General features: G+C 36.1%; 1 protein-coding gene across 3 annotated transcripts in view; it reads left to right on the top strand.

Annotated features, from left to right (window-relative positions):
• PCMTD1 (protein-L-isoaspartate (D-aspartate) O-methyltransferase domain containing 1) overlaps positions 1 to 21,084 on the top strand; it is a 41,736-nt gene that overhangs the window by 16,212 nt on the left and 4,440 nt on the right. For all 3 annotated transcript variants that reach the window (XM_035553178.2, XM_035553179.2, XM_035553180.2), the window contains exons 2-5: positions 2,414 to 2,839; positions 6,602 to 6,704; positions 18,443 to 18,614; positions 20,155 to 20,278. In XM_035553178.2, the coding sequence (XP_035409071.1) occupies positions 2,533 to 2,839; positions 6,602 to 6,704; positions 18,443 to 18,614; positions 20,155 to 20,278 (706 nt within the window). In that variant the 5' untranslated portion in view covers positions 2,414 to 2,532. The remainder of the gene's footprint in view (positions 1 to 2,413; positions 2,840 to 6,601; positions 6,705 to 18,442; positions 18,615 to 20,154; positions 20,279 to 21,084) is intronic.

The following is a 21,084-nucleotide window of genomic DNA, read 5'->3' as shown; positions in this document are numbered from 1 at the left end:
GTTTCTATCTCAAACGTAGCAGCTGCATTAATCTTCATAAACTTGATTCTTACATTTACTTTTTAGTTAAAATTCTTTCTAAACATATCCATCGAGACGATCACAATGCTTTTAGGGTAAAGGGAAGGCAAAAATTGATGTTTTTGTCACTAGACTTTCACTTGCTATACTAGTTTTGGCTGGGACACAGTTAATTTTCTTCATGGTAGTAGCTCATTTAATGCTGTTTTGTGGGGGGTGTGATGAGAACAGTGTCAATAAAACTGATGTTTTGCCTTACATTGAGTTTACACAAGATCAAGGTTTTCCCTGCTTCTCTCACCACCTGGCCAGCGAGCAGGCTGGGGGTGCATTTGTGTATCCTACAAATGGATGTTTGTATCTTGAACATGTAGTCTTTCAGCTGAAACAGTTCCACTTGGTATTCATTCTTCTCCTGTTAAACTTCGAGTTGTTTTTCCCTTTCCTCACCAAGTAACACTGCTTGAAATAAAATTTGAATCCTCAGGTTAGTAAGTGTGGGTTTACTTCTGGATTTCACGAGTCTGTAAGTCTCATTTCCTTAAGAAGTTACAGTGAATAGCTTCAAGCAATGCCTTCTTAGGTTTAGCTCTCCTTTGCAGAGCTTCACCATTCTGATCCTCTTAGTGCTCCAGGAAGCACAAATCTTGCACGCTGGTGGTTGGGGAACACACCAAATTAGAAGTTGGTCATAGTTTGTGGAGATTTCCATTAGGCTTCGTGCAAAGGCTTATGAGTACAGTTTTGATACAGACCTGTTATATGGAAGATGATTCATTGGTGTAAGAAGGATTTTCATTTAAAGTATTGAACCATAAATTTCATGGCAATGATCCCCACAATCTATGTTTATGAATCTGCTTCGTTCTGGTGACTGGTATCTTTGGTATCTTGTGTGCCTGTGAATTACTTAGTGCCTAATTTGTACGAAACAGGAATTTGCTGAATTGTGTTGGAGTAATCTCAGACAAAAGATAAGATTCATGTTTTAAAAAAGAACGCTCAGTGAAATATACACATTTGAAGAAGCAGGTGGATTTGTATTAAAATGGTGGTACTTAATGCAATTAAAGAGGGTGAGTGTTTCTTTGTGAGCAGCAGTATCATGTACTTGAAGTCATTCACGCTGGTGGTAGAATGCCCCTATTTTGTAGAAACTAACGGGATAATGGCTTTGTTTGTGGCATTTAGAAATAAAGCACCGAAGGTGGCAGTTGCTTGTATTTGTCATGTTTTGTCTAACATACTACTCGTTACTGTACAGTTGGAATGATACTTTTGGAAATGAGCTAGTGTCTTCTGTATTGTAAGCCAATATTTTTCTTGAGAAAAGTCTACCAAGTGTTGGGAAAAACAACTGGTGTTCATACTTAATTGTGTATTGTTAGATGTATGGTTCAAACAAAACACAAAGCTGGGGGAAGGAAAGGAGGGAAGTAAGATAACATAGCAGCATATGGACCAAGATTCTTTGGGTTTTGTTCTTTTGGCTAAGGTGACTTTTTAATCAATATTAACAACTAGCTCACTGTGGTTACTCTATTAGTCTAGTACTGATGGATTGAAATCTTTCCTTTCCAGTACTCTTACTATTTTTGCTGATAATTCATGTAAAAATCAAAACATTAACATCTGGCTTTTATTTAATTTAGCGGTTAATTATGTAATAATGCAGATAAAATACTGCTCTGAAGGAATTATTTTGAAGAGAATGTGGTGTGGAATTCACAAAACTTTCTAGTTACTTAAAAGCTAGCAAGATGAGAGATTTTAGGAGTACCATTTCCTGAAGTACCTTTAGTGCATATGGGAGGCATAAGGAGGATCTCAGAACCGTTCCTGGTGCTGAATCCAGACCAGAACGATGTGTGGTTGTCAACACTAGTATTGATTCAATTCAACTCCAAAGTGAGTATCTGAAATGCATCTCACGGTCATCACAAATCACCTGGCTTTGTCTCCCACTGCAGGGTGATTTCAGAGCATGTAAACTCAGCTCCTTTTAAACATAAGGAAGTTGATGTATGCTCCGACTGCTGTTGGGCATCTAGTCCTCTGAATGGGTCTAGATCTAGTCCAAAGACAGCTGTTGTCCCCACAAATCTATGTAGTAATGGGTGACAGGCTGTTAGTGTTTTCGTTGTCTGTATAAACTCTTGTGTTGCTTGCTAATGCAGACAGGCAGTGTTGACATATTAAAGCTAAGCTGAAGAGCAGTGGATTGAGGTGGCATGAATTTGAAGGGCAGACTTTTTTTATGAAATAAACTGTCCAGTCTATAATGGTTTTGCTTGGTGAAGTGGTCCAATACTAATGATGTTTTGTCACCCTTTAATTACTGTTGATTTGTTTCTCTTAGAAACTCAAGTTATGTAAACATCTTTTTTTCCAGGATTCATTTGTGATGTGCTTTTGAAAGAAGAACCAAGAATCCATTACATACTTAATGCTTTTTGGAAAACTCCTCCTGATGTATTTTGCAAACTAATTGAATCACCATAGAAATTCAGCATGGGAGGAGCTGTGAGTGCTGGAGAAGACAATGATGACTTAATTGATAACTTGAAAGAAGCTCAGTATATTCGCACTGAGAGTGTGGAGCAAGCCTTCAGAGCAATTGATCGTGGTGACTATTATCTGGAAGGATACAGGGACAATGCTTACAAAGACTTGGCCTGGAAGCATGGAAATATACATTTGTCAGCTCCTTGCATTTATTCTGAAGTCATGGAAGCTCTGAAGCTTCAACCTGGATTGTCTTTTCTAAATCTGGGTAGTGGAACCGGATATTTGAGTACAATGGTGGGATTAATACTAGGTAACTTTGAATTTTTTAATACATTGTTTCTGCATATCTTTTGTACGTTTCACAGGGTCTGTATAATCTTCATCTTCAAAATATAGTCCTATACTTAAAACAGTGTGTTTGTGCTTTTACAATATGATAGGTTATCTCCATAAGCTGTTCCATGACATTTCATGGAATGTCTTGGAAGGTGCAATTATTCATGTTTGTCTTTTTCTATAGCCTAAAATTTTAATTTGAGAGAAAGGAAACAGTATTTTTTTCGCATAAAATGGAAAAGCATAGAGGAACAATTTGAGTGCTAAAATTTTAGTTTGCATTTTTACCATATTTATACCCTTATTTTAGGTTGTTTTGATTTTTTTTCTGTTTATCCTAAAAAAGTAAATTGTGAAGGCTTATATCTCTTGGACAAACTTTATTGAAAAATAAGTCTTCATGAGCATGCAGAGAGCTTTCTCAAGATATGTTTGTTGAATCACTTTGTTGTATTTAATCAGTTCTGGGATGTAGACTTCAGATCTGCAGAGATTAAGCAGTTTTTAGGTTATAAAGGCTATTTTATTTAGTACTGTTCTTTATTCTGTCATCAGACACACTTCCTATATGGAGAACAGATAAAATGAGAAATTATTGTAAAATTTTAAATTGAACCAATCTACCTTAGAGAAAAGTGCTTTTAATTCCCAACCCCTATATACTTAATGTAGAATGTGTGCTAGCAAATCAGTTTTTTTTTTTACAAATTTTGTTATGTAAGATAACTACTTTAGAATATACCTTTCACAGGTGTAATTTTAATGACTGTATTAAATGGAGTTTTGTGTATTTCTTTGGTTGCAGCAAACTTGGTAACAGGTGGTACAGTTTTGGGGTATGTTGGTGTATGCACAAACCTGAGGTGTGAAGAGTTGGTTTATTTATCTTCAGTTTTTGTCATTCCTTCTCAGTGATTAAAAAGTAGAAATTACCACTAATACATATATAACAAACCTCATTTGTTGGCATCTCTGATGGTCTTCTATTGCAATTAAGTTCATTGGCAAACTTACATTCTCTTGTGCAAACAAATGATGTTCATTCACAGGTAAAAAAAAAAAAAAAATTAAAACCGAAGATACCTACTCTATTAGAGTGACTTTGTCGCTTTTGAGTGTTTCTATTTATGAAAAAATGTATTTTAATTAGGAATATTTTAAGTTCAGTTCTTTTTTCTAAAATGGGTGCTAAGAGTAGTGTGCAATAGTAATCATCCATTTCTCTGTGTAGTTGTTAAGCTTTGCTTTATTATTCTTTCTGGACTTTATTTAAAAGTATGATATTGGATCATATATATATTGCACCTGTATCTGTGTACTTAACCTGTTATGAATGGCTGTTGGTTGCTTGTTGAATGCTCCTGGGTTCGATCTTATCAAGCAGAATCCTTGTCCTTCAGAGTATTGTATGTGGAGTTGAAGAAATAAGAAAGGAAAAGACTTGTCCTCTGTAGAGGGTGAGATTGGCTGACAGCCCCAAGGAAAATAGTTACACTACAGATGTTTCCACATTGCCAGCTCAGGTGCTGAGAAGTCTCCAGCAGTGCCAAGGAGCCTGTAGCAGTTAGTGCTACAGTGACAAAAGCAGGATTTCCATAGCTAGGTAGTTCTTCATTTTCTTACTTTCTGCTTCTTTTGATAAAATCACTAGTTACAATGATTTTGTTTGTTTTAAGCAAAGGAACAGCAGCTTTTATAAAGGAGTAGAAATAATATAGAACTAAAGGAGTATGCTTCTGATAAATATAAAGCATGGATATTTTTAAAAGCCCATGTTTTTAAACCAATTTCAGTGTGTAGTGTAACAGGGAACCATGTGTTCTTTGACAGTAGTTGGACATCTTTCAATTTGACAATATAGTGAGTGTATTTTTGCCATGCTGACAGCATCAAAATTAAATAGATGAAATTAGTGAGTTGAAACTGGTGAACATTTGCAAATATGGTGACATATTTAAAAAAAAATAAAATAAAACCACTCCATAGAGATTAACTGTTGCTACTATTAAAATATAAATGTAGTTCAAACTGGGTGATAGAATTGTTTCCAATTACCTTGGAAGAGACCAGCTGACTTTGGAGAGTAACAGAGGAGCTGGTTTCACTTTTTTAGATGAGCTGACTCTTTGGCTTTTGACTTTACTGGTGAAAGAATAGAATCTATATCTTTTATTTCTGTTTAGATTAGTGTTATTGTGGTGTATCCTGATGCGGTATATATTACATTCACAGATTTAATTTGAAACTTGGAATAACCAGCATGTACAGCTCTTTAGTTCTTTGGTTTGTTAAAACTGAGTTTTGAAAGGAACACGTGAGTTTTGGGACAAGTGACACTTTGTAGTTAAGAGGCCAAAAGGAATGACAATTTTATTAAAAAGAAAATTTGCATTAGATGGTGCAGTCTCTCATGGAAGTGTAACTGCTGGTTAGGAATATCGTAGTCTATGACTGTGCAAGGGAACATTAAGTAAACACCTTGAAAGATGACCTATGCTAATGCTTCTCAGTGTGATAGATAATAAACTAAATTTAAAATTGGTGTGAATGTCAACAGGAGGTACATGTTTCTACAAGTTCAAAGTACATCCCTTGGATGATATACCTACCTCTTGGCTGATGTTGGAGAGGTCTTAAGAGCAGCACATATAGTAATCTATTGTTTGGTACTTTACCTAATAGAAAATATTCTAAACCACATTAAAAACTGCGATTATTAATCAGCTTAGTAGCATATACTAGGGTTTTTTACTGCAGAAAATGTTTTCTCAGTAACCCGAGGTCTGTTTGTTTTTCATCGGTGTCCAAGAAAAGACATTTTACTCAATTTTATTGGAAATAAATAGTCAAATATTTAGGTGAGATTTAGAATGCAGTAGAGGATTTAAATGTAAGTTTTGTCTAATGCTATTGATGTTTGCTTTCTTTTTCTTCCCCTTTTCTCTTCCTTTTCCAATTCTGTGTTTCCATGACTGAAGTCTGTGGGCTGTTGAATACATGTTAAATACAGAATCCCCACAGCAAATGTGACTATTTGATTCAGATTCTTTGCTGTTGTAGATAAGTCATAAAACTATCTCATGATTTCTTTTTGTTCCTAAAAAAAAAAACTTCTGGCCCACAAATTACCTTGGAAATATACTTGGATTGCAGGAAAGCAGTATTGCAACTGTAATGGTATTGTGAGGAATGAACATAATGTAAGTCAATTGCAGTATTCTGAGTGGAAGATAATTACTGTGAGTAAATCGGGAGTAAGCTTCTGATTTAGGAACTTGATAAATACAAGAACCAGTGTAGATGAATATAATACAAAATCTCTCTGAATTCTTAGGAACTGAGAAGTCTACGATAAGAACACCTTTCAAAATTTGAATAACAAAATAGACTAAATTATAATTTGAATTTGTTGTCTTCCAGCTATATATTGAAAAGGAAGTTGCTCAGACTGTCCTACACATAGTCAAGATTTTCTGCATCCTTATGATGAAAGTTGGTTGTACAAAATTGTTTTGCCACGGTTCTGTCCTTGTTTTTTTGATCCTTTGCCCTTTTACCTTGTTATGTTTCCTCTTATCATTCTATCTGTGCTACAGATTATCTTTGTGTAGAGTGTTGGATGACTTCATTGTTTTATGTGATGTTAGTACCTTTGTAGACAAAAGGTACAATATTGTTCTGTGTGTTTGTGTTGTGGTTTAAAGAAAAACAACGAAACTGCTGTTTCTATTTACAGGACCTTTTGGGATAAATCATGGAATAGAGCTTCATTCAGATGTGGTAGAATATGCCAAGGAAAAATTGGAGAGCTTCATAAAATACAGTGATAGCTTTGATAAGTAAGTATCTCATTTGTCTAGTTCACTTTGCAGCAGATTTTCTGTTTTGTAATGATGCAGGTAGTTTAAAATGAGTTTAGTAAGGGGAGGAGGAGAATGGCATCACACGTGGTAAATGGTATTTGTTGCTGCAACATAGAAATTCCAGTTTGTTGCTCTAATTCATGAGGTAAGTTAAGGCTTAAAGTGTGGGAGTATTTCTGCTGTGTAATACTTAACAGAATTGATCTCACTGCATTTTTGGGCATGTGTATGTACATGCAGGTACATATATGTATACATATGTAAAGAATGATGTGTGCTGGTGTGTAGGTGTCTTTGCATGTATAGGACAATTAATATCTAAGTTTTTATTATATAAATGGACATATTTCTGTAGAGAATTAACTTTTTTCTAATCTACTGCTGTTGATCTAGATATGAAAGACAAGTGAATTTATCTGATTGTATTCATCTTTATTACTTGAAGAGATGGACTTTGGAGTCTTAATCTGTGCTCATATACAACTCGTTCTTACTGATATACTTCAGGGTTACAGTGCTTTGAAACATGCTGGTTCCACTTACTCAACAATTTACTATTACTAGTTTTAAGCATGTCCATAAGAATCTGTATCTTGGGCCTCTTTGCCTCTGTGAAAGGAAAAACAGGCCTCTAGCCCTGTTATTCTCTGTAAAGACTTTCTTACAGACAGCAGGTTCTCCAGCAGTAATTATAAAGTAGCTGCTGAAAATCCAGATTTTTTTTTTTGAGTTGTCAATATAGCATAAGAGTTGCATGTCCTTACTTGTCTCCTCTTGGTCAGAGGGGAGCAGAGAGAAGTTTTATCATCTTGCCTTCGTAACGTGCTTCAAGAACTGCTGTGCTCTTGGTTTTCTTATCTGGAGCTCAGTCCACTTTTTTCCTTAAACCAAACTTCTGGAGCTGTGGTCATACCATAGTCCTTCCTCCTTCTGCTCCTGCATACCAGAAGAAGGCTCTCCTAAGTGGAGTATGAAGTTCAGTTTAAAGAGTTGTCTTAGTGTTACCTGTATTCAATTCTGTACTTCTGACATTTGTTAGAGAACTTTATTCTACTGAAGAACATGGTGAATATAATACTAAAATTATGTAACATGAAATGAGTTTGTGTCGTCGTCACTGTCCTGATTTTAATACAGGCTTTTAACCTTAGTTGATGTTAATATATGTACAAGTGAGAACTGTGGTGCCTCATGATCATTACTACTACTGCATTAATGGCTCTGTAAGTAAGATGCAACTGCCAGCTAATGAATTCCTGTGCATACCTGTATTCCTGTATGTGTACTCTGACATACAAAAAAAGATGGTTTTGACTGAAATGCCTTTCCAGTTTGGTAATACCTTCATGTACGTAAATGAGGAGAAATTGAGTGGAGGGGTACCAGGGAAGTATGTGATTATTTTTTAAACAAAACTGATGTGATTAGGTTGTGTATATGAATAAATACTAGAACAGTGGGGTTTGCACTTTGAAGCCTATAAAAAAAACCAGGAAAATTCCGAAATTGTTACATTTGGAGTAACTGTATGTTGTAATATGCCTTTTTTTGAAGGAAAAAAAGACTGTTTTTAGTAAAAAGATGTAAATATTCTCAAAGTAGAAGAAATGTATTTTTGGCTAATTCAGTGATGGATTGACTCTGGGAACAGTGTTCTGAATGTTGTGTGTTACTTACAATGATAGCTAAATTGGTCTTTAGTTATACAGTGTTATTCCAGCAAAGGAACGGAACCAGGCTGGTGAATATCCTCTAAACTTTCACTAATTTATACGTACATCACTTGGCATATACTTCATGATAATCTGCCTTTTCACAACAGAAAAATTCTCAGCAATGGCTGTAGAAGTACTGTCCTCGCCAACTTAAACATACCTGTGAAAGTGCTTTTTGATATCAATCTACTTCGTAATAACTGAACTGTAGTTGACATAATACTGATCTGTTTGGATTTTTTGTGGGAGGCTTTGTAACTTCGTGTCTGCATAGCTGATCCTGGTTAACTGTGTCTTTTAATATAGTTGATGAAGATCGGGTAGTGTTCTTTCTATGACAGGCTGGGTCCTTTCCATATATTATTAAAATATTTGTGTGCAGTGTCTAAAGTTTTAATCTACCTCAAAATAATGTGCTCTGGGTCAGTAAATCTAGGTTTAATTATTGTTTCAGTAACTCTTTCCTGAATCTTGGTTTGCAAAAGAAAGACATGCCAAAAATTCTGTGAACTGACTTCTGAACTACTGCTTTGGTCGGCTTAGTATTTGGATGACAGACTGCCCAACAAAAAGGATTCCTAAGGCTTTCAGTGTCTGCCTACCGTTGAATGCAGGTGTATACCTAGCAGGTGTCCTTTCTGTTTGAAAATGGATTTTATCTGGCAGACCGGTATAAATGAAGCTAGCTGTCTCAGTGGATGTGTGCATGTTTTGGGGAAAAGTACCTTACGCTTGTCAGCAGCCTTTAAAGAGGCATGTAGGGGATAAAGCACAGAAGACCACATAATGGCTTCCTGACCATAGTTGTGCAGATGGGGAATACTATAAAACTGTGTTGTCCCTTTCCTGTGTTCTTTCTTAGTGGATAACATTCTTCAGTCTGGTCTGAATTTTTGAAGCAGTCTCCTTTTTAAGCAGAAATAAAATGGGGGTTTTACCTTATATGTAGATCCTTGAAAAGCTTCAGCTAGGATTCTAAATAAATACTTTATTTGTGGTGTTCTTTCACTTGAAGCAACGTGCCTTTAATTTTGCATCTGACGTTGGGCACGGAGATAGGTCGTTATGATGTACTCCTCCCCTCTCCGATAAAAGGGAATATTGCTTTGATGCCACTTTTTATGAGGGAATAATCCAGTATTGAGTAGTATAATACAATGTTTTTTAATGATTACTGCTAAAAATGCTCTTGAAATGTAATGTTTTTCTATGATTGGGCAGGTGCTTGACTGAAGACTGATAGCAAAGTAAAAATGTACAAAAGGGTTTGAGACACTCTGTTTAAAAGACAGGTTATCCTTCTATCTGTTGTCTCTTGAACCCTTCATCAGAGGGGAAGCTTTGCAGATACCTGCTTCAGAATGACAGATAATTCCAATGATCACTTGTATCTGTATCCATATCCTACCAATCTATCAAAATATCTTCCCTTTAAATGGAGGTGGAGTTGTTCCTTCTGAGAGGTAAAATGACGCCTTGGTTTTACTTGATAACATGTATTTGCCAGCAGAAGCAAAGGAGATGTGCCATCTTCAGCATCTTAAGTGTTGTCATGGTTGAAGCGTGAAAGATTATAGGTGTAAAGAAAGTTCTGAGTCTGAAATACCTGTAAGGCTCTCTTTCATGCTTAAACCCTTGAAGGAATGCATGCTAATTAAGGGGAAAAAACATTCCTTAAGAAGGCTCTATCTAAAACACATTTGTGCAAGTACCAGGCCCCGCTTCACCTGTTTATTGAAGGGGAATGTGTTGTCTTTTCTGCTCCCAGTCAACTTCTAGACCTAGAATATCCAGCTTGGAGAGAGAGCCACAGGGCAAGGCTAGGTTGCCCATCTTCTAGCACCCTATCAAAAACCAAACCTGGGTAAGCTGGTGAAGTCCCTGCTGTGAAAGAAAATCACGAACCCTTCTCGGGATCAAAAGAAACCACTTCAATGGTAAGTGACAAGAACCCTAGTACTACTTCTGGGATAACTGTTATGGGTGAAACTTCTTTCTGAAGTTCTGTAATAAATTGTGTTGGGCATTGAAAAATAACTTATTCTTCCAACCAAGTATTTGTCTTCGGTGAAATTCAAGGCTACTGATAGGATGCTTGAAAGCTCACTTTCATAAGTGCAGAGTTAAAACAAAGTTCCTTGTATACGCATAAAGAAAAAGCACATTCCTTCCTGTGCAGCTGGATAACGATAGCAGTAAAAATCTAAGCAGGAAAGGCATCCCATCTCAAACTCCTTTGTGGTTTTTTTCAACTTAAATTTAACTGGTAACTTATTCTTAATTTCAAGTAGTAAACATGTTTTTGAAGTGGTGAATAAATTCTTCTTGAGGTTTAGTCTAACCACAAGAACATAGGACTGTAAGAAATCTAGTGGGATTCTTTGAGGCCAGAAGTTATATTAAACAAACAAAAAAAAGAAAATAGGCTTTTGGAATGTCCCTTTTTTAGTTGGAGACATTAAAAAGAAGCAATGCACCTATACCTCATAAGCCTGAAGGCTCCAAAAATGGCAGTTGGATCTAGTGCTATCTCGGAAGAAACTAAAAGTGTATTTTTAAAGTATTTGATAATTGGAGAAAGCTATATTCTTGCTTTCTCAAAACCACATATAAAATATCTTCTAGAAATAATAAGCCCCATGGTGGGCAACGTCATTCTTTGAAAGTCTCTAGTTACTGCAAGTTTTGATAGTATTTATAACACTTGTTACCTTAAAGTAGCTGATGAAAATGTTCAGTGCCTTGTTAACAAATCATTGGCTTCAGAAAAGCCTGCAGTATGCAGTAGTGTAGTCTCCAGAAACAGTGTTCTCCGGACATCTGTCCTTGTATTTATTAGGGCCTTGACAAACTGAAGTGAAAAACTTACTTGACTTCGGTATTTCTTAGGAATCTATCCTTCTTAAAATTCAATGCAGAATTAAAGAAGTAAACTGAAGGAATCTTTCACTCTTTACCATCATGATTTGTAGTTGTCAAGTTTAAGTTCTGTAAACTAGTGTTGAAGGGGAGAGTGAGGTTAGTCCTAAGTTTTGTCTTCAGAAATGAATGGGTTTTTAGGCATTTAAATGAAACTGAGTATCAGAAGTTATAAGCAAGGTAGCTGAAGTCACATGATAGGAGAACCATGACAAATGTGATAGAAGAACCATGACAATCTTGTTGAAAAACTGAGATAACAGAAGTGAAGCTGGAGTATATTTCTTGCTTGCTGTCCTACAGCAATGCCTGGAAGCTGAAAAAACATTCAGGGAAAAGATTACTGGATAGAAATTATGCCAGCATCACTTCTGGCTATTTTTCTAATGCTAATTGCCATTATTGTAGCTGGATGTAAAGAACTTCAGTTGCTATTGTAGATCTTGTTTTTCTTCGCAAAGATTTAATACTTCTGTTTCTGTTTATTCTAATGTTCGTAGGGTACATGTAGAAGGTCTCACAAATAGTAATATTAAGTAAAATGCATGTAATTTTTCAGTAGAAATGCTAGTAAGCCATGAAAATGCATTTATACATGAACCAAAGACTTGTTTAAAGAGCTTGAATAAATACATAAACAAGGCAGAATGGACAATGGAGAAAAATGCCAAAAAAGGATGGAAAGAACTTGCTGTCTTGCTCCTCTGTTTCAGTTAATAGGAAAAGATCTAACATCCTTTAAAAATTGTTCTCTGATATTACATGTTGCCTTTTTTAAGTTTCTTAATCTTAAGTTTCTTAAGTAGTGATTAATCTTAAATTGAGATCACTGTCAGGATAGAACATGGGAAATATTTGTTGAGGAGTGGGAAAACTGCTTCCTCTATAAAAGAAACACATTTAAATCTGGCTGATACTACTTCTATATTAGTTTTGCAGTACAATAAGTTGAAAAATGTTAACAAGGCATGAAAATTGGAAAATTTCATTATTCAGTTGCACATTGCTATGACATATTACATTACACAAAGCCCATGTGAGACCATTGACCTTCACCTGTGGTTTTCAAAGCAGTTTTATGTCAGTTTAAAAACTGAAATTGATTAAATGATCTGAGGGCTTCTTGAAGGTTTCCTTCAGGTTTTAGGAGTAAGATTTAGCAGTTTTATGAAATTCTTCTATATAGAAGCAGCTCTGAGCATTATCTTTTTAGTACAAATGGATGAAGGAGCTAGAACTTTGTAGATTAAATTATTTGTAATTTAAGTATTTCCAGATAAGCACTGGAAATACTTATTTTTCAGCTTCTGTAGCTGTGTTTTAAAAAGGTAGGCCTGTTTTCGTTTTAGTGAAAATCATTTAGAAGATGCTTACTAATCTTAATCTAACTTTTGTCATCCTCATCCCCCATTCTGAGGGATCCTTCTCCTGCAAAACATGGTCAACAGTATAGTTAGTATAGTATAGGACAAAAGTGTGTTACTTCCTTGTCGCAGTAGAAGAAATAGTCTATAGCACACGTTTTCAGAATCTCCACTCTTTGCAGATGCATTTTAATGTCTGCTTATTAACATATTAAGGGAATTTAACATAATATTTCATTCTGTGAGTTCTTATGCTGGATTCACTACTGTTTGCATATATGTATTAAAACGTATCTTAAAACGTATTTTTTCCCCCAGGAATGGCTGTATCTAAAACTTGGGATGCTCCAGAGTTTTTCTTACGCCACTGTAGCATCACCACAGTTGAAATGGCAAATGTTACTAACTTGCCAGCCTTCTCTTTATATATCATTAAAGTTGAAGAGTAGTGCTCTGTGCTGTAAATTTCAGTAAGCTTAAATGTACCTAACTTATTGCTCTTCCTTTGCAAAAATAAGATAGTCATTTGTTTTAATTTTTCTTTTTGGAGCTGCTGAGCATTACTGTTTATCTTTTTTTTCTGTGAAACTATAGTTGTCTAGACTATGAGGTAAATCACTTGGAGCATTTGATACTGAAATTTCAGACCCTTTTGGAGGGGTTTGAGTTGACTGACCAAAGAAAGTGGGTGAACAAATACCCAGAAATCCTAAATTCATACTGAAAAGTTTTTTCCTGTAAGGGTTGTGAGCAGCAAGCTGGGATGTGAGCGTGGTTAGTAAAATAGGCAGAAGTGTACTATTAGGTGGTATCCTGGTAATGAATTATAGCTGTGGAGAGGTGTAAAATGTAGCTGGAGTGATAGTAGTTTTAAGAACTGTCTGATCTTTCTATTAGCAAAAGACAGGTGTCAGCAGTTTAAGTAGTTCTTCAGTACTGTTTTTTAAGCATCTTATGATACATTTTACCCTTGAAACACAAATCTGTTGATGTTAAAGGTGGTTTTTCCTTCAAATTACATAATATTATGCATAGTTCCATTGAACTTGTTCATTTCTAGGGAATCAAGTATGTCTCCTACTTAAAAAAAAAAAAAAAAAAAAAATTTTTGCCTCTGGTTTGATCCTCAAGAGACATGAGGATTAATAATGTCCTGCAGTCATATAGGCAGAAGAGCTTAGCCCAAAAAATCATGCAATACATCTTCAGAGTTAGCAGTACTTAAATCGTGGGTTGTGTGGGTAGGTGTTATCTGAGGACCAGCAAATGAATGTGTGTAGGTGTGTGTGTGTGGGGAGAACTGTTAGAGGGTAGGCTATTGTACTGTCATATTTTACTAATATTTTGTTATCACACAAATACTAGATTGGTGGATATGGATACAAAAGCAATAAATTTTAATCTTAGTTTTTTCCTAGAAATGTTTTTAAATGGATGTTTTTTTTTATCACAATGGTAGTGTTTTTTTCTGTTGATACCTATGGAGAATTTCACTTGAACACATGCAGTGACAATCTACTCCTTAATTATTCTCTTAAGCTGCTGCAGTGAATACAAAAATGCTGTTTAAATTCTACAGGTAGTTTTTGATGCTTACCTGGAAGAAAAGTGCTGTGGCTGTATTGAATTCATAAAGCTTTAATACTGGGAGGGTGGATTTGGAATTCCTGTCCCCAGGGGACAGAATATAGAAATAAAAAGGAAAGGACAAGATCAGGTCAACACACTTAATCTTTAAAGTACTTGACTGTCTTGAGCCATTGCTAAACAAGATCTGTGTGAAATTAAATCTATCCTTGTGGCAGGTGTTCATTCAGACACAGAAACTTGGTTGCTATGCTATCAATAATGGGAACTCTTAATTTCTCTTTGGTTAGCTGCTTGCTTGTAATCAAAATACCAGGTTGAACTGAAGAACCTTGTGTGATTCAAACTTCTCTGGGTTGTTCCAGTACATTTTTTTGGCATCTAATCTGTGAAATAACAATTTTTTCATATTACCTATCGAGTTGTCTCTAAGGCCACCCTGACAATTTGATAGAGATCAACAGAAGGTAAATAGCACTTGACATTTCTTAACTCTTTTTCATAGTTCATTTCAAATGTGTAACTAAGTGAAATACTACCTCATCTTAATAGGTAGCTTATGTGATTGTCACTATTACATGTTAGAGCAATAAAACATTCCTTTTCAGCAGAGTTTATAATCTACTAAAAATAACTCAGTGTAACACAAATTGAATATCTGCTCTGTTTTGGTATCCCAAAGGCAACGGGAATGAAATTAGCTTGTTGAATGTACTGTTAAATAGGACTGAAAGTAGTTTGGGTTTGAGGTTAAGTTCCATCGTAAAAGTGTGGTTGATACTATTTTCATGCAGTAAGACTAACAAGCTTGTGTTACTGTTGGGCAGGTAGTCTTAAAATTGCTTACTCCTGTGTATTTGCAGGATCTTTGTTTTAGATCATTCCCTTATCAAATGGTGGGGAGGCTTCAGTGAGGTTGAACTTAACCTCACTCTTTTTGCAAATAGTTTGGGCAAGTTAATGACAAATTCTCCAAATTATATTTTAGTCTCTACTAGAAGGTATTCACAAAGGTGCTGGATTACATGAATACCACAAATTAGTATATGCATTGATCAATTCTTTCTGATTCTGAGGTGCATGCATCTTTTCATGATAATGAAATCAGTTGAAGATTAAGGGAGTGGGGAAGGAGTCTCATTTCTTCAGTTAGGTTTATTTTCCATTGTAGTGTGGAGAAGTAAGGCTTACTGTTGTACAACTTAACTAGGTTTAAGAAGTCCGTAATTCTCCAAGTATCAACCCTATATGCCTTTCTATTCTTGGTGTTTTGTCACTGTTCATACCATAACATGCAAAGCTGTTAATTCTACAGGCAGCATGAATGGATGGGGTTGGCTTTTGAGCTAAAGTGTTGCCACGATGAGGTACCACTTAATTTTTTTTTGCCCCACTTCTACCAACTGTTAGCTTCTTGCTCCCTAAAAAGATGAGTGACAGTTCGAGAACTGCGTATGATCTGAATGGGCAGCCACCATACCACTGCAGTCTAGGTGGGTGTTATCATTGCACTGCCAAGTGAGCTGAGTAGACCCCCTTGTTTTTCATCTGACGTGGACTAAAGAGGTGTCTTTGCAAATTGCATGTATCATAGTGCTGTTGGAAGTCTTCCAGGATGCTCCTGCTTTTGATTAACTGGGTTGGAACTAGCTGAAGCTAGTGGGGTGAAGGTATTTCTGAAATGAATGAACTAACCAATACATGTCTGTCTTGGTAATAAGCCATGTCTCCACAAATTTGGACTAATAACATGGTCGAGCCACAATTTAATGCCTCTATAAGCAGAGTTGGTCTTCACTGCTTAACCTGTCTGATTGTTACAGCTATAATAGGAAGCCATGTCTGTGTCATTTGCACTTAGTGTTCTTCTGGCTTCAAGCTGTGAAGCTATATGAAAAATTATTTTCAGCTTTTACTGTATTCATAAACCCTTTTTTGTCCATGCTTTGTAAATACATTTCGTGTCTGGGAAATGTTTTGTCTTTGTCTCTGTCTTGTGGTTTTGCTTCCTTGGAGGATTTGGTGTTTGTTTTCAGAGGGTGTGAGTGGTGGCTTCCAGTAGAGGAAGCAGTTTAGAAGTACCAGGTAATTATGTCAGCTTTTGAAGGAGCATTTTGTGAAGAGAAGTTGTGAAAGTTACCAGGTTAGGCAGGCAGGCTCTCTTCTGTTGTCTAAGAACACAGAACCAGTGAATGTCTTAAAATCTAAAACTGCATTTTAGAGAAGTACTTTATTCCCTCCTGTCTTTATTGTACTTTTTAAAAACCACAAAGGGTACTTTGCTGAAACCTTCAAGATAAATCAGTGTGTTGATGCTTAACTTCATCTGTAGACAACCTGAAATTAAAACTGTGTTGAACTGTCTGACCTTCACTGAATGTTGAAAAATAGACAATATTCCACGTGCTTATGAAATGAGTTCTTCAGTGAAGTAATCAGTGCTTTGGGTTTAATTTTCTTCCCAACATTTAACCTTTTCTAATGTATTTCTAGATATTTCTTTCTTCCTCTGAAATTATTTCATCCACAGTTCAGGCTAGCTGCCTGGTTGCGTACAGTTCTTCCTCACTCCCCCTTCCTTTTTTTTCTCTCCAGTCTACCAGTGTTGTTCATAGTTTTAATTTCTTCCACTTGACTTGGATGAGGAAACAACATGGACTGTTGGCCACATACATCACATAAGGGAGTTGCAGTTTCTTGGTAAAGGATTCTGGGGTTTGTCCATGACTAGTCAAAGAAGGAAGCCTTGAATTATTTTCAAGGTCAAGCACCCCATCTTGGGAACAAAAGAGACTTCAAGCAAAAAATTCAGTTTGAGAATTTTAATTTGTGAATGGCAATGCTGTAGATAGAGTCAGCTAAGCCTTATAGGCTGTATCCCTAAGCAGTGACAACTGCCAGGCTTCACAGTAACTGAGGAAATACTGATTTGTAGCAGTTGTACTGGGATTTACTACTGCAAGCAAAGTCAAAATTTCCTTTTGAATATCAGCTGTAGTTTATAAAATGGCTGTATTCATTCAGTGAAGTAGAACTCTTAAGTTCGTTCCTTCTGGGTGAAGTTTTGAGGGGTCTTGGATTTTGATACTGTCAGATGACCTATGAACTACTTCATGCCACAACAAAGTGTTAGACTTCACTCAGTGTTTTTTCAAAGAAAACCACAATTCTTTTCTTTGAGCAACTGTAACCTCTCTTCTTAAAGTGTGTGTGTGTGTGGGGGGGGGGGGGGGAGCAGGAGACATAAAGTCACTGGCTGAATGTTGTTGGTGTGTGTGTAGAGAGGTGTTGTGTTTCTTTAAACGAAGATGTAAATTACATTATCATGGCATTAATGATGTAAGCAGAAAGGTGTAGCAGAGACCTGAAAAATGTCAGGAAAATATCATCGTAATAGAAAACATACACAGCTTTGGAAACAAAGTTCTATCCTGTGTGTCTTTTCTTTGCTGTTTTATGCACTGTCCAAGAGAACTTAGTCCTTGCAACTTCTTTTATATGCTCAAGTCCACTTAAAAGCAGTTATGTAACTTTCATTAGCTGATGAAAATTAGAACAGGTGCTTCTCAGAACTAATCGTTTATTCCCTTTCTTTGTGTGCAGTCCAAACTTTGCCATTGAATTCAATTTTGGAGAAAAGCTGATTGGGCTCCAGGTGGGAATTTGGGGGACATAGAGAAAAATTACTCTGAAGAGTATACTCTTTTAAAAGCTGGGATGGGAGAATGTATTAGGAATTGGACTGATTCCACATTTATTCAACAGGCTGGGTATTGCACAAGTGTTTACAAGTCTTCTATTTTAAAGAGACTTTCCTGTATGGCTTGTAAGGTTTCTTTAGACCAATTTATTTGCTTATAGTTAGGAAGTCTGGTGTTTCTTTCAGGCTTTTTTAATGTAATACACTGACTATAACTTAGGAATTTTTATTTGGTCCTTGATGGGACAGAAGCAATAAATGACTTGTTATTTAGCATTTCCATATAATACAGTTTTTTCTAAAGTATGCATGCCTATCTTTTTTTCCATTACGTAAGGGAAGATGTGAAAAACTTTTGTCATTATATCGACTGACTTTTCTCAAAAATCCTAATTTTGAAATGTCCCCTCTTTTTTTTCTTCCCCTTAGATTTGAGTTCTGTGAACCTGCCTTTGTGGTTGGTAATTGTTTGGAAATAGCTTCAGACAGTCATCAGTATGACCGGATTTACTGTGGAGCTGGAGTCCAGAAAGACCATGAAAACTACATGAAAATTTTGTTGAAAGTTGGAGGCATTTTAGTAATGCCTATAGAAGATCAGGTGACTTAGTGACAATTTCCCCTTGCTATCTTTAGTATAAGAAATATATAATTTTAATAAATGTTTTTAAATGTATATTGTACTAAGTTAATGTTCAGCTGATGACATCTTGACTCAGTGTTTTGCTGCAATTAAGCAGGTATCAGTCTTTCGCAATGCAGTCTTGAACTCCCCCCTTAAAACACTGAAATCCTCGTCTGTAACAAAACTGTTTTGTCTTCAGTGAAGCTAGAACTCCATTTGTAAATGTTTTAAGTATATTACATCATTCCCAGAACTGCTTTGAAATCTTCCCTGCCACATGCTTTCAGTCAATACTTCAAAACAAAAACCACTCTCTAAAACACTGATTTCAGAGAAATATGATGAAATATCTGTAATTAATGGGAAATGGTAAGGGAAGACAAAAAAAGGATTTATTTCCAGCAGTTTTCAGTATTGCTTTTTCTTGTTAGATTGGATGTCTTTCATTTTCAGACAGGTGTATTATTTTAATAATGCTTCGCACTTCTATCACTTCTCATCCTTAGATCTCAAAAGGCTTTACAAAGGTAAGTATTATTCTCCCTGTTTTACTGATAGGGAAGTTGAGAAAGAAAGACTATGACTTCAGTTGATATTTTCATGAATACAGATAATTACTGAAACACTTAAATTGATAAATTTTCTAATTACCTTCCAAAAATAATTGTCACAATGCATGTATACCTACATTCTCAAAATACTCAAGTTGTTGAAATGTAGCCTGTGTCATTCAGTTCCATAAATACTTTATCCAATATTTATTGGACTAAGATACCATCATTTGAAATTGATGGCATTCGACTTAAAAGTAGTCCAAATTTGGACATAAAATTAAAACTGAGTAGTTCTGCCTTACAAGTAGTTGGGATACTATAACCTGTAAAATGTAAGAGCCTCAAAGAGCTGGGTTTGTCTAACCTGAAGAAAAAAAACAGCTAGTGAACATCTGACCTCCTGATTTGGCTGCCCAAAAGGGTGTGGGATTTGATTGTGAACAGTGTTGTCCCAGGTGCACAGCAGACTGAAAGAAGAATTTTACAAACTGCAGCAAAGGAATAATCTGCCTTGATAGAGGGAATATATTTTTTCATAACAAGTGGTTGAATATCACAACAGGTTGTCTGGAGAGGCTGTGGAATCTCAGTCCTAGGAGATATTTTTGTGACTTAATTGGAAATGCTTCTGAATTGCCTGATTTTGCTTGCACAAGGCTAGCTACAAGTTAGAGGTTGGATGCCAGAAGCTGTTTCCAACCTAAAGTATTGGAAAAATTAAGGAAAAATGCAAGACTTAGGCTTTTATTTTTCCTGTTGCATCTCTTCCCATTGCAGAAGAGCCATCTTCAGTCCTCTAGTGACTAAATAATTCAAGGAATATGAAAGTCCTGGCTGTTCAGAGAACAAACTTTATACGTTAATTTTGAAGCAAATCAAAATATTGCTGTTTGAATACTAGTCTGAATAATAGTATGACAAAACTGACCACTGATTTTTGTTTTGTTGTTGTTCTTACGCAGCTAACACAAATCTTGAGAACGGGACAAAACACGTGGGAAAGTAAAAATATCCTTGCTGTTTCATTTGCTCCGCTAGTGCAACCAAACAGAAATGACAACGGCAAACATGATACTGTGGGACTGCGTAAGTGACACTTGTGCTGTCTCCCTTCGGTTTGGTGGGTTTTCAGAGGGCCTGTTGGTGTTATTCTGGAAATGGGGAAGACTGTCCTGAACAGACGTATGATAGAACAGGCACATACAATCTAGCACAGCAGTAGCTCACTGATAAGTTTGTGCTGCTGGCTATTCTGTGTTGCTCTGCAGTTAATATCCCAAATCAAAATGACGCTGTGTTTCCTGCTTATTTTTCCAGACTACTTTTCTGTTCAGGTTCTTGTTTTCTAATGAGGCACAGATAACATACTGAGTTAATACTAGGTTTGTTTCTGACAGTCTCCCAGAGAAAAACTTCCTTTTCCACCTGAAAAGGAAGAAACTGGTCTACACTGCTCTGGTACTGTAGAATGTTAATAGCTGAGTGTGCTTACGTCTGTCTACAGCTGATCCGGTGACACCTAGCTGTTTCTAGTAGTCACTGGGGTGGGCTTTCTAACTGCAGAGCTTTTGAGTTAGGCTAGCAGAGGGGTTTAGAAAGTCTGTGAAAGCACAGTTGTTGCCAAGATAAGATAGTGTGATAAGAAGGAGGTTAAAAAGAGGAAGTTATAGAGATGAAAACTTCTGCTAGAGTAGAGTAATACACAGGGCTTCTGTAGCATCTGGATCTGAAATACAGCAAAGAAACTAGACGGTAACAGCTTTTCTCTACTGTTCTGTTGTGTTAACATATGACCAGTGTGAACTAATCCCCCTGTACTCATCACATGCTTCTTGCCTTCATGCACAATTTTAAAATGAAAAAAGATGTAAACCGTTCAGGAGTCCAGGACA

This window comes from Cygnus atratus, chromosome 2, assembly GCF_013377495.2.
Source record: "Cygnus atratus isolate AKBS03 ecotype Queensland, Australia chromosome 2, CAtr_DNAZoo_HiC_assembly, whole genome shotgun sequence".
NCBI lineage: Eukaryota > Metazoa > Chordata > Aves > Anseriformes > Anatidae > Cygnus > Cygnus atratus.
The sequence above is the reverse complement of the archived record's forward strand: the minus strand, read 5'-3'. Positions and strand labels throughout refer to the sequence as shown.